The sequence below is a fragment of the Haliaeetus albicilla genome, chromosome 3 (assembly GCF_947461875.1).
Source record: "Haliaeetus albicilla chromosome 3, bHalAlb1.1, whole genome shotgun sequence".
In the NCBI taxonomy this organism is placed as follows: domain Eukaryota; kingdom Metazoa; phylum Chordata; class Aves; order Accipitriformes; family Accipitridae; genus Haliaeetus; species Haliaeetus albicilla.
The window spans coordinates 77,450,737-77,463,250 of NC_091485.1; the positions used below are offsets into that span (position 1 = coordinate 77,450,737).

A 12,514-nucleotide genomic window follows, 5' to 3' on the forward strand; every position below is an offset into this window, starting at 1 on the left:
GCGGTACTCTTCTGTTATTTGCAAAGTTCATCTTTGTTACTTGCTGGTACATTCTGGCCAAGCTGCAACTTTGAGAAAAATGGCATATGAGCTTGGAAGTCCCACAGTTCTCTCGGTACAGCACTCCATGCCCTGACAGAGCTTTTATGAGCAAAGATGAGAATGCACAGCTCAAAATTGCCCCGAATTGAAGAAGTGGCACTGTTAATCAATCACGAGTTTGTGCTCTTCAGTTTACATTATCATTTTTCTTATTCATTATGAGAATTTTGTATTTCTGCCCACTATTTCAGCCTTTCACAGAAATAGATTAGCAGAGTCAAGCCCCTCGGGGACTTGGGTTTTCTAGTTATCCCACTTAAAACTAATTTATTCAGTCAGATTCTTTTGGAAGATGAGAGAAAATTGAATTTTTCAGTATTGTCACTTAGGAATCTGCTCTCCTGGCAGAGCAGTATGTGTACGTTTTGCAGGTGTTTCTTCAGGCTTCCAGTTTAGATATACCTAATATTTCTCTAGGTTCTTTCTGTAGTTGTAATCACTCAGGTTTTTTTACATTTGCTACCCCACAAGGTTGTAGTTATATTGGCAATTCTGGATGGAGGTGAGCTTTATAATTTAGCTAACACTTGAGATTTTACTTGTTTTGGAAAAAAACAGTCAAGGTTTTGAATAGACAATGGCACAGACTACAGTCCATGAACAGGAAAATGAACAAGAAAATGGCCGTATGACCTTCCAGGCGTGCAATATATATAATCATTAAATACACACATATATTTCATATTTGTATAATCCTACTCTGCCTTCTGTCAGTGACTGCAATGGGCTACGCAGGGTACAATTTTACAAAAGACTGGGGTAGAGAGACAAAAGGGGTTCAGTGTGTTGCAGACTCCCTTTGGAAGCTTTGATTTACCTTTGCTGGCCTACAGCTTAGATCGGTGTCAGCATGTGCAAGAATAAGACAAGGGATTTCTGTCCTAAGTATCTGCAAGGTGTTCTGGTGGTGTTTGAGATCTATACTTAGATGGGAATTCTGCCAGTGGAATGACCTTCTAGAATAATCTTCAACCTGATTAGTTGAAGATGTCCCTGCTCATTGCAGGGGGGTTGGACTAGATGACCTTTAAAGGTCCCTTCCAACCCAAACTATTCTGTGATTCTATGAATAATTTAGGTAGGAAGGGACCTCTACAGGTCACTTGGTTCAGCTCAGAGCAGAGCCAATTTAGATCAGATTTAGGTCTTTCCTATAAAATATCTTGTTCCTTGCTTAGGAAGGAACTGAGGGTGGTTTGTTGTGGTTTCAGAAAAACTGATTTTGTAGTGTTACTGTTACAGCAAAAGGTATTCCTATCAGTTTTATGTTGGTAGCATGTGGATTTGAATATTCTCTAGGAGACTTCAGGTACTATGAGTCATTATCAGCATTTCTAACACCTCTGGATAAACCAAGAAGAGCAATTCTGGCTCCAAAACCATGCTACTCTGTCTGAGCAGGTTGCATTAGCTCAGTCTTAGGTAGATAAGGCTTTTCCAAAATTTATGCTGAGATTACTTTAAAACACTCCAGAGACTTTGTCAAAAAAACAGAAAAACCTTTATGATTGGTGATGCAGCCTTGGCCATATCTCATTTCAAAAAGTGCTGATGGTATTATGATAGCTTTTTATGGAAAATTTGAACTTGAAATTTTATTAAAATGGTTAATATAAAAGAAAAAAAACTTGGCAATAGCTAGTCATTCAGCTATCAGTAATATTTCAAAACAACAGTGGGCATCTCATAACAAATATCATTATTCTTCCTGGAGGCTGAACAATACACAGTAATCATGGCTCATCTTTCTTGGATGTTTTATTTTTGATAGATTTTTAAAGCAATATTTTGAGGTTGCAGTGACGTGTATTTAGGGACTTCTAAGGTATGTATTCCTGTATACTGCCTTTTTTCTTGCTATAGTGTGGCTTAGTATAATTACAATGTTGTCTGTCCCAACCTCTGAAGAGCTGAGAAGTAGGCCTGTAGCCTGGTGATCAGCAGAGACCAAGAGTCTCCTCCAGAATTGCCTGTGCCTTTAAAGGATTTCATATTTTTTGGTGCCCCTTCCATTAGGGTACTAGGAGGAGGTAGCAATGAATGCTCCAGACTTGTCTGACGTCTTGGGATCCATGGCCTGAGACCCATGCGCAAAGACACGTTTTTCTGCTGTTGCCTTTTAGTGTGACCTTGAAACTGGGATTCTGTCTCTAATACTGGTTTTGATGATTAAATTTGTACCAGTGATGGAGCCAGCACTGTATGGTAGCCATTGTAATGCCGTAGGAAGTTCCCACCTCAGTGCCAGATGCTCAGTAATACTATTCATGTCACCATTTTTGGACCATCCTCTAATACTTCAGTGTTTCATGTTTGGTTTTGCACAAGAGTGACAGAGATCAAATGTGCCTCCTTACAGTAAGCTTGTGAATGGAAGAAATGGGAAGAATTTTGGCTTTGCTATGCTCACAGTTAGTCCTGCAGAGGTTTTCAGATACCACTGTTGCCCTCACTCCATACATCTCTCAAGTTCAGTACTTTGATAATTCAGTTTCTAATAGCAGTATTAGTAACTCCAAATCACCATGGACTGATTCACAGTGCATTTCTCTATCCCAACTCTAGAGCTGTACTTATTTTTCTAATCTTAATCCAGAGCTTCTCCAGGCTCCCCAGATGTTGTCAGAGATGAACTTTGAACATTCTGTAGCTCTGTCTGGGCTGGCTGGTGCTCTTGTCTCTTTTCAACTTAAGACCTCAGAGGAGGATCACATACAAGTTTAATATCAGCTTGAACACTCACCTTACAGATAACACTTGTCCAAAATAAGCATAACCAGATTCAGAACAGACTTTAGCTTAAATATCCGTAAATAGCCCTTTGGGTCTTGTGATCCTCCAGAGCATTAGTTTTTTCTCATGATGCTCATTATTGTTTGGAGATCCAAGGGTGTGATGTGGGACACTGATTATGTACTAGTGGTAATGCACAGAAGCTTTTGAAGAGAAGGGCCTAGGTGCTTAGCAGAATTTTCAGTTAACTCCCTCTGTATTTCTCGGATGCCTTTCACCTCCCATCCTTCTAGCCTTGGGACTTCTGGACCATCTGGTTGCTACTGTTTGGGAGGAGCAGCCAGGAGGGTTGCAATGCACAATAGAATGCAAGAACGATGCTGCTTTTGTCCACAGCCCTCACTCTGCAGCATAGGTGCTGGGCAAAAAGTTACAAAAGTATAAATGCACAGAAATAATTCTTTAAGACAAGTAACATATTACTACCTTCCTCTTGCAGCTTGGAAGCAAGCCCATAGCTGGGGCTTATGAGATTAGTCACTGGTCACTCTTACAATATTCCTGTGCTGCGCTGAATGACTGAGAGCTGACCAGCTGATTTTAAGCTCTGCCTTATGCTTATACAATTTCTGTATCTATATATAGTCTTTTGGCTGTGATGCTATAAACAAGCACGTGATTTTTTTAGGTCTTTTTCCTTAGTGACAACTAGGCCTGTGCTCTGTAGATTTGTTTTTTCATTCCCTTCCAGCCTCTCCAGTCTGTGCTCTGTCAAGATGTCTCTTCTCACAATAAGCAATCTTCTCCTTTCCCTTGGTGATGGCGTACCTTGTGCTTGGGGCGGGGGGGGGCTTTAGCTCATTTCACTTTTCCCCAGGATTGACCCTGCTGAGAATCTTAGAGATGTCTGCTCTCTTCCCCTCCTTTGGTGACATCCTGGCCTGTGTTGTACGGGGTGTCCATTCCTGTCTGTTTTGCTGGTGATAACTGAACTCATGCAGAATTCCAGCTCCTCTGTCCCTGGGCCCAACCTATGCGCTGGGTTTCTGCTTGCCCTCTCCTGCCACCAGTGCTGTTCCTGCTCCTTTGTCCCCACTTTGGAGTTGCTGCACAGCATGGTGCTGACGTCTTTCCCTCTCTCTTTGCCTGTGCTGCTTGGATGCTGCTCTGACTCTGTCCTGTCTCATGGAAGGAGTGGATGCGTAGGGAGCGGGAGGCAGCCACACAGCAACTTGAGGAGGAGGCAGAGGTGAGGAGCATGGTGGGAGGGTTGGAGAGTGGCAGAAAAGGGCTGAGCTGGACTTGAAGGCTGGCGATACCTCTAAAAGTGCTCATTCCCTGTAACTTCTGTTCTCCACTCCCCCACCCCCAAAGACTTGACTTTTGAGTGTAAGAAGATACCAGAAGTGAAGAAATCTGTAATGTGATTGAGGAAGGAATGGTTAAAAACAACGGCTTGAATTAGAAAGGCAGACATGCAAATGGGAAGCAAAATCAAATGAAATTATATAATGAGTGTGAGTTAAGGTTGAGAAAAGATACTGTACAGGAATTGTAGATTTGCACTCTCAAATGTCTCCAAATCCAGACTGGAAGCCTTTCTGGATGCTATTTGGAGAAAACTGATACGTATGTCACATTCTCCTCTCCCCCTATAAGGGAGTGGACATGTGCCCATGGGGGCAGGAAGAATGGTGGGGATCTGTGCACCAGTGGGTGACCAAGGGCCCAGAGTGACCTGTTCTCTGCAGTATTTCTCAAGCCTGGCCTCTGTCATGGGTGCCCGTCGTTGTGTTTGGAACAATTCCAGGTTCATTTCCAGGCAATGGGAATTTTCTGCAGAGTTTGGAGATAAGGCCTTGGTTATTACTAGGGGTGGTTTCCTTTTAATTGCTCTTTCTAGTTGATTTAGTTGACTTCTGGCCTGATCTCTTCCTGGTGTTTGTGTTTTTCTTGCTCCCCCCCTTGCCCCTCTCCAGAATATCACCAGTGAACCTTTGAGACTGGACTATCGGACCCTGGCTGCTTTGCCCAGCAGTGGCTTACAGAGAGTCAATCGCACTGTAAGTGAGGGGCTGTTGAGATGTGGGTCCTTGCGTGGGGGAAGCCGTGGTTGTTCTGTTACCTGCCCTCTCCTTGTGCCCTGATGAGACGGATGACAGTGCTCTCTGCAGGGGAAAACTGGGAAGCAGAACTGTGGTAGACTTTGACACTGTCTGAAACAGGAGGCAGCTACAAAAGAAAGATTAGAATAAGAAAATGAGGAGAGCAGAGAGCCAGGTCACTTTCCATTTTGGAAAGGGAAGTGGCCTGTGTAATTGCCAAGATGCAAAGGGAAGTGTCTTGAACAAGGCAGAAAGAACAGCCCAAGAGGAGAGAGGGATACATGTGAATGGGAGAGTGCAGGGGATTTATCATGGAAGGAAGCCCCTACTGAAAGCTGCAGAAGAGGGAGGGGAAGATTCTTCCTGACAATGTGTGCATAGCTTAGGTGTAAATTTATTGTGGGATGTTGTTTAGGAGGAGGGATGCAGTGTGCTGATACCAAAAGTATTAAAAGAAAGTCAAGATCCATCTAGGACTGCAAAAGGCAAAGTGGCAGTGATTGCATATCATGACTTAGCCCTGATATGGCCTTGGATACTCCTGTCCATGACCTGCATTTCAGTCCCTGATATGTAGTGGTGGCTCAGCCAAGAGAAAATCCAGATTTCAGAAACTTCACAGATTACAAAGTCATCCGTCTCTCCTGTGTTGTTTAAAATCTTGCCTCACCTCTCCATCTTTTGCTTCCTTTGGTCATGTTTTATCTTCCCTGCATCGTACCTATTTCACTGGGTTTCTGCCTGCTCCTTCACAAACATCCTCAGTCTTCACGTCCATTTCTTTCCTCCTATTGCAGCAAGACCACCCATTGCTGTCATCATCAGATTCTGCATTCCCATTCTGTTGTTTCAGGATCATCTCTTTTACCATTACTGCCTCCATCTCATTCTATCCAGACAGGTCTCCTCTCCTATTCATCTATCCTCTCATTGGCTTCAGGCCCTCTTGCTCTTCTGCTTTCACCCTGATTAGAGCCCAGCTTTGTCTCATTTTGTTCCTTCCCATACTCCCCAGCTTTTGGGTTTTCTCTCCTGGCTATTCACACAGAAAAGTATTATCGGGAAAAGGTTTAATGTATTTTTAGCATCTCTTAGTGTAACTTAGTAGCTGGAAACAAGGAGAGAGCCAGCCCCACGCAAGCAGCTGGCTCTTTGCTGGACAGCCCTAGTGTTGTTCAGAGCAGAGCAGCATTTGGGAACTTGTGCCTGAGCAGTCCATGTCAGCCCAGGAACGCCTGGCACTGGAATGTGGGGCTGAACATGCTGGAATGCCGGGCTGTATGGGCGGCATCTATAAATGTCCTGTTTCAGGGGAAGGGCCAATTGGTGCCCATGTTTATCTTTTTCCAGCTGTCATTTGCCCAGCCCTGTCTTTGCTCTGTTTGAATAAATATGTCTGCCTAGATCATGAGTACAGGGAGATATGGGCTTTGAGGACAGCAAGGTTCTGGCGTTCTTTCAGGAGCCTATTTGGTGACTGCCTGGAAGACTCAGACACAGGTCAGTCTGGCCAGCAGTAAAGCACGCGGTTCAATTGACAGGTTGTCTATCTCCAGACAGTCTGACTGAATTAAGAGGACTAATGCTATTTCCCAGTTCCCATAGTATTTTTCCTTCTCTTCCTGTCTCTAGGCCAACTTTCTCACCACGTACATTCTCCTCTAAACAGTGTCTACATATCTTTTGTTGTATAGCTCCCTGCAAGGGGGTTGCAGGGCCTTGCTGTTCTTCACACTGTCGAACAGGAGGAGGTGCAGACCTCTGTCGTGACTGCTGTAGATTGTGGGTGGAATTTGTCATGAGGATTCCCCAAGAATTGCCCCTAAAGAAGGGGGCAGATGGTTGTGTATCTTGGATTAATCAGTATTGCTGTATATTGGTCCTTTTGTGAGCAAGATTTAACAAAGGCTTAATGAGATGCAAGCCTGTTTTGTTTGTATACTTTTAAAACCCGAACTGAAAAATTCCAGTTGAAACCTGCATGAGAATGCTCGTCTCAGTGATGCCCTCCGGCTGTGCCAGCTTGTCAGTAACTTGATGTCTGCAGACTACCCAGTGCACTACAGTGTCTGAATACTGCCATCACAGTAATAAAAGAGCTATTACAGTCTCTGTCTCCTGCATAGTACAGGCTTGGAAACCATACCCATGAATGACTGCATCTAGCCACAACAAAACATTTAAAGTCTAGTTTTGCTTTCTGGACTATAAGAAATGGAGAAGATTTTACATCTCTCAGTAGCATGTCACCATGGTTAGTTAATTAACAATCTGCACTTTCTAGTCTGAATTTATTTATCTTCAATTTCTAGCCATTGATTCTTTCTCTGTACTTGTTCATTAGACTTAAAATTAGATTTCTTTCCATGTCTGGGGCGAAGTCATGGATCAGAACTGCAAATGCATTTCTTCTGTATTTGCCTTGGAGGATGCAGGGTAAAACACGATTGTCCTGTCTGCTAGACTGGGGAGTGACAGAGGCAAGGCTGGGAAAAGCACACAGCATTGCCAAAATCTTTGCTTACCCAAAATAGAAATTGTTGCTTGTCTGATAAAAATAGCCCGCTGTGAAGTAGAGGGAGGGAGGCATCCTGCACTGGAATACACTGCTGCAGCAGAAGCGCTGGAGATTAAAACGAGGGGTAGATGAAGCTCAGTTCCAGTCATGTCCATGAACGAAATAGGGATTGTGGCTCCCCATGGACTATCAGACTTCACGCAGTCTTGGTGAGATGCCCATTGTCACAGTGCCATAGAAGTGTTTACTTTTTCCCTTCATGCAAAGCAAAGTAGGCCTTGGTGGTGGGATTCACCTGGAACCCTGGTTGGTCAGTGTTTGTGCTCTTCTGCTCGGCAAGGCAAAGCGGCAGTGGTGTCGGACGGGCCTGGCTGTAGAACCAACAAACCCACTTGGCGGTGGTGGATTGCTGGCAGTGTTTTCGTTACAGCATCCCCAATGAACAGATAAAGTTCCTGACAGTACTTTTTGCCTGGCATAACTTTGTGTGCACTAGAGCTCTTCTAGTGTAGTTTATGGCACTCTGGGAAAAGAAGGTTGGAATTTGGGGTTTTTTTGGTAGGGTTTTTTTACGTTGGAAAGTCACATAGCTACAATAGCAAAATTTTTAAGCGTAGCACAGGCTTCACTGTCTGAAGAAATATGATATGAGCCAGGGCTCTGCCAGCCACTGCTTTGGGTTGGGTTGGGGTTGAGGGGCTAGGGGAGGGCCTCAGAAATTCCTGAGCCTCTCAGCTGCCATTGTAGTCACCAGCCCACCCAGCCCTTGAGAGCTATTTTTGTGAATGCTGCCATGACACAGGAGTTGGAGAATGTGCTCTGAGCAGAAGAGGTCTTTCTGCTCCCCGGCAGGCACTTGGATAGAAGGAGATTTGATCATTGCTCTCTGATTATCTTTGCTTCCCTGAAGAAGGCTTTGGCTGGCGTAACAAACTCTCTTTTATAGTATTAAAAGAGGAAAGGTCAGTGCTTCATCTTGGATAGGTACAGTTGAGCCTAGGCAGAACTGAAGCTCTGTTTCAGTCCTGCCTTCAGTAAGAGCACTCAAAAGGATCTGTGGTCTGTTAGCTCTTTGTTACTTGTTGGTGTGTATTTTGATGAAGTGGGGCCATAAAAGTGTGTTTGGCCATGTAGGTGTGATGGAGATGCACGGGGTAGATGATATGGTGATAACTGTGTATCTGTATGGAAATGCATTGGAGTGAGGTGAGAGGTGTTATTCTGCATGAAAGCGTTGGAATTGCTTGAAAGTATGCTGGGGTCAGACAGTTGATGTTTGGCTATGTGATGGTAGAGTTGAATTGAGGATGTGCTGCAATGAGATGGGAGACGATGTGTGCTTGTGTAGGTTTTGGCAATCAGTTTTGCTAGAGAGCAGCAGTGTTACTGGTGAGCTGCTGAAGTGCAGACTGGATGTGTATGAGAGCTGGAAAAGTGCGGGGAGTGTACCTGTGCCTGTCAACTATTTGGTGTATGTATTGTGTGCTGATAGCAAGGTTCTCTCTTGGAAGTAGCATTCGGGATTACAAGTTTGGTGGTAGAGTAGAAGAGAGGGAGGGGATAGTCGTGTGGGCATTAGTATTGGAATTCTCTCCCCTGTCCTTCAGAATCCACAGCTGCTCTGTATTTTCTCCATCCTCTCCTTTACTCTGTTCTCCTTATTTCTTTCTGATCCTTTTGTTTTCCTCTCAGCTTGTTCTGTATAATAAGGCCAGCTCCAGAATGGAGGGTGACTGCGCTATGCTGTCTCTGCCAGTGGTGCAGGACAGCCGGGATTCATACACAGAAACAGCTGCAGGCCCGATCATCGGAAGCGCAGCTGGCCTTCCTCAGGACCATGCATCACCTGACAAGTGCACGAGCGGGGCAGAAAAGCCCCAGCTAGACAAGCAGGACCCCACGGGTTGCCCCTTGTCCCAGGACCAGATGCCAAAGACGCCAGAGCAAGAGTGTATGATCGACTCTCAGCCGATCCTCTTCAGTGAGAACCCCTTTGTGGTGGCTAACCGCAGGGGGAAAGCAGCAGGCAAGGCTTGCCTGGGGGGCCCGCCCCTGGGCTATGGCAGGGAGGGAGTGCTGAAGACCAACCTTTACTCCAAGGCAAGCAGTCCCACCGCATGCTGTGTGTGGCATGCAGTCATGCAGTTAAGGCCACTTGCACTCTACTAAACCCCTGCGCATGCCCTGGACCCCAGATGCCAGGCAGCACGAGGCCTGGCGGGGGCTCGTCCCACCTAACACATGTGCTTCTCCAGTGTTGCGTGCGGAGGCTGTCAGTCGCTGACGGTCAGTGAGTTGTCTTCCAGCCACTAATGTACCCCAGTTATTGCCAAGTGTGCATGCTGCTGAGCCCCTCTTCGAGGGGAGGCAGTGATGTCAGGCGACTTCCCCAGTGTCTCTCTGGGTGGGTAGGGATCAGGCTAGGAGCAGCAGTGTTCCCTGTCTGCTGTGGTTCTGAGTGGGGAGTTGACAGGGCTTGCAGAAGAATGGCAGTGGTGTCACACTTATGTATCTGGGCCTGAACGAACGCAACTGTTTTTAGACCTCTGAAAACTAAGAGGCAGTGCAGCTGACAGTTAATCTACAGCCCAGGAGCGTGCTGTTCCTTGAAGTGACACGTTACAGTATATCTAGACTTTCAGATTTCAAGGGAGAACTTTGCTTTCTGCTCTGGGAAATCCGTATTTAACTTTCTCACTGCTGCACGGGAAGCCTGTGGCAGAGCAAGGACTAGACCCAAACGTACTATGTTCTAGATTAGCACCACACCACTCTCCCCTTCTTCCTTTCTCTGCCTTTTGGGAAGCCTGAAAAGCAAGAGAAGCAAAACAACCACAAACAAACAGCCCACGCGCAGAGAAGAAAAAGCAAACAAACAAAGCAACACTCAGCTGTAGTTCTCTTAGGTGTTTTTTAGCCTAGTCCTTGGTAAGAATTTGTTTTTCACAGACGTGCAGGCAGATAAGCAATAGAGCAAGGCATGTAGTTGAATATCTGTAACCTCTTGGTATATTGAAAGTCAAAGGCTGTGGTTTGGACATTATAGACATCCAGCTTGAGAGTTCAAAAAAGATCAAAAAAGCAGTGGTCACAGAGCACTGACCCTTTTTGAAGGTAGACTTTATGCCAGATCAGCTATCATCAGTCTGGAGGTGGGTGTCACAGTTAGCTGGAGCTAATCTAATTCTACGTTGCTGTCAGAAGGGATCAGTTCCCCCTGTCTGCATGTTCTCGTCCTGTGCGCTGACACCAGAACTGGAGCAGTCGTGTGTCAGCTGGGTTAGGGAGCTGAAGTCCCTGAAAAACAGTATTGTAGAACAGCTCCTGCCCTGGGGATTGGTAAGGTGCATGTGCTGGCACACAGGAAGACTTGGATAGCAGTAGCCAGAAGCAGGGTGAGCAAGAACACTCTGTAGTGGAGGCATGGAAGTAGATGGGTTGCTGCTGCCGCATTGTCTGTCATTATAGTGCTAAGAAGGGTTAGATGTTTTCTGTGCTCCAATATGAACTTCAGATCCCATCTCCTGGCTTGGTCAGTAGAAATACCATTGCCCAAGGCTTTTTAAATCGTGCTCCTTAATCCTGTGGACAGACTGCAGGTAATTATTGGGACTGCACTCTGTTGTTGTAGCTGTTGGGGCTGGCTGTAGGCTGGCTCATCCTGAGCGCTGGTGATCGTGTATTCCTGTGGAAGGGGTGAGAGCCCTGTCATTCCTATGGTCTGGACTACTCGTAAAGGTCTTACTAGTAGGCCAACATCAATGGATGTAGCTGGCTGGTAATGAATCTTGTCCCCTTTCAGTTGGCAGTGGCTTCTTTTTTGCTCAGTGTCTATACAACAGGAGGTTTGCCTAGACTGTAGCCCAGTCTGTTGAGGGCTAAAGAGAAGTTAGGGGGAGAGGATTCCTGGGGATGTCTTACAAGGCAGAAGGCTTGTAAGTTGGCCTTGCAGGGTGTTTGGATATGATCTCAGTTCCAATGTTTAATGTCATTCCCTTGCTGTTTCTAGTGCTTTTTGCAAGTTTCTACCATGTGGCAGCTGCTGTTGGGCCCAATGCTAACTCTGCTCTCTCACAGTGAGGTGGCCCATAGTTGGCCCTGGGCTGAATGTCAGTGGTCTCCTTTGCCTCCTGGTCTCACTGCTAAGGGAGAGGCATGGAAGTTGCTGCTGTACAGTAACTATCTAGCTTTGTCTTCTCTCTTTCAGGCTCCTGCAGGCGAGTCTGGGACAGGAAATTCCAGGCATGAAGCCCCCTATTCTCCTAGTAATCAGCAGGTGAGACTGCTCCCAGGACAGGCAATATGGGGAAGGGTAGGGAGGCATGCTTCCAGGGCAAGGTGGCACCAGGGCAGAAGGGCAGAGGAAGCCGTGTATGATTTCCATCCTTGAGAGTGATACTTTTGAGGTGGAGGGGTATCCATCACAGGAGGCAGTTAGAGAACTAGGGAAGGAACTCTTCTCTTTCAAAGTATCTCAGAGACCCAGGAGTATAATTAGCTAGTCATAAACTAAGTGGAAAATAATTGCTCTGAGGGGTGACTTAATTTGCAGTGTAATGATCAGGGGAGTACCTAGAGTGACTACAAAATGGTAGTTGTCTTTTTTGAGAATGGCCTCACCAATGCCTTATACAGAGACTATTTAATTCTGGCAATTGGTACGTCAGAAGAAGTGGAGAAGTCAGGATTTGGAGAATCATCTCAGGTCTGTAAACCAGTGCTACTCAGTCTCCTAGACAGATCCTGAGTTCTGTTTGTGACGCTGCTGGCAACCCACATCAGCTGTTTGAAGAAAATTGAAGGATCCTGCAGCAGACAATTATAGGTTAGCCTACCCTTAGGCAATGATTTTCTAAAACTCTAAGGTTAGAGGCCAGCTTTCACTCTGAAATGGAGTTTCTTTATTTCTTGTAACTTTTTTTTTTTTTTTTTTTTTTTTGGTAAGCATTACCTATTCTCACTAGCAGTTCTTATTTCTCATATCAACTCTGATCTTTTCTTTTAAATCTTGCCAAGTCTTTGATTTCACTTTTCATCCTGTGGTAGTAGGTTTCAC

General features: G+C 45.4%; 1 protein-coding gene across 50 annotated transcripts in view; it reads left to right on the forward strand.

Moving 5' to 3' along the window:
- The window catches only part of SCRIB (scribble planar cell polarity protein), a 123,755-nt gene that overhangs the window by 68,748 nt on the left and 42,493 nt on the right, over positions 1 to 12,514 (forward strand). For 18 of the 50 annotated variants that reach the window (XM_069780322.1, XM_069780316.1, XM_069780320.1 and 15 more), the window contains 4 exons: positions 4,028 to 4,084; positions 4,815 to 4,898; positions 9,151 to 9,558; positions 11,666 to 11,734. The exons of 4 other annotated variants lie outside the window; for them this stretch is intronic. In XM_069780322.1, coding sequence (XP_069636423.1) covers positions 4,028 to 4,084; positions 4,815 to 4,898; positions 9,151 to 9,558; positions 11,666 to 11,734 — 618 coding nt within the window. The remainder of the gene's footprint in view (positions 1 to 4,027; positions 4,085 to 4,814; positions 4,899 to 9,150; positions 9,559 to 11,665; positions 11,735 to 12,514) is intronic. 28 more of the 50 variants (XM_069780332.1, XM_069780333.1, XM_069780338.1 and 25 more) reach the window with 6 other exon arrangements.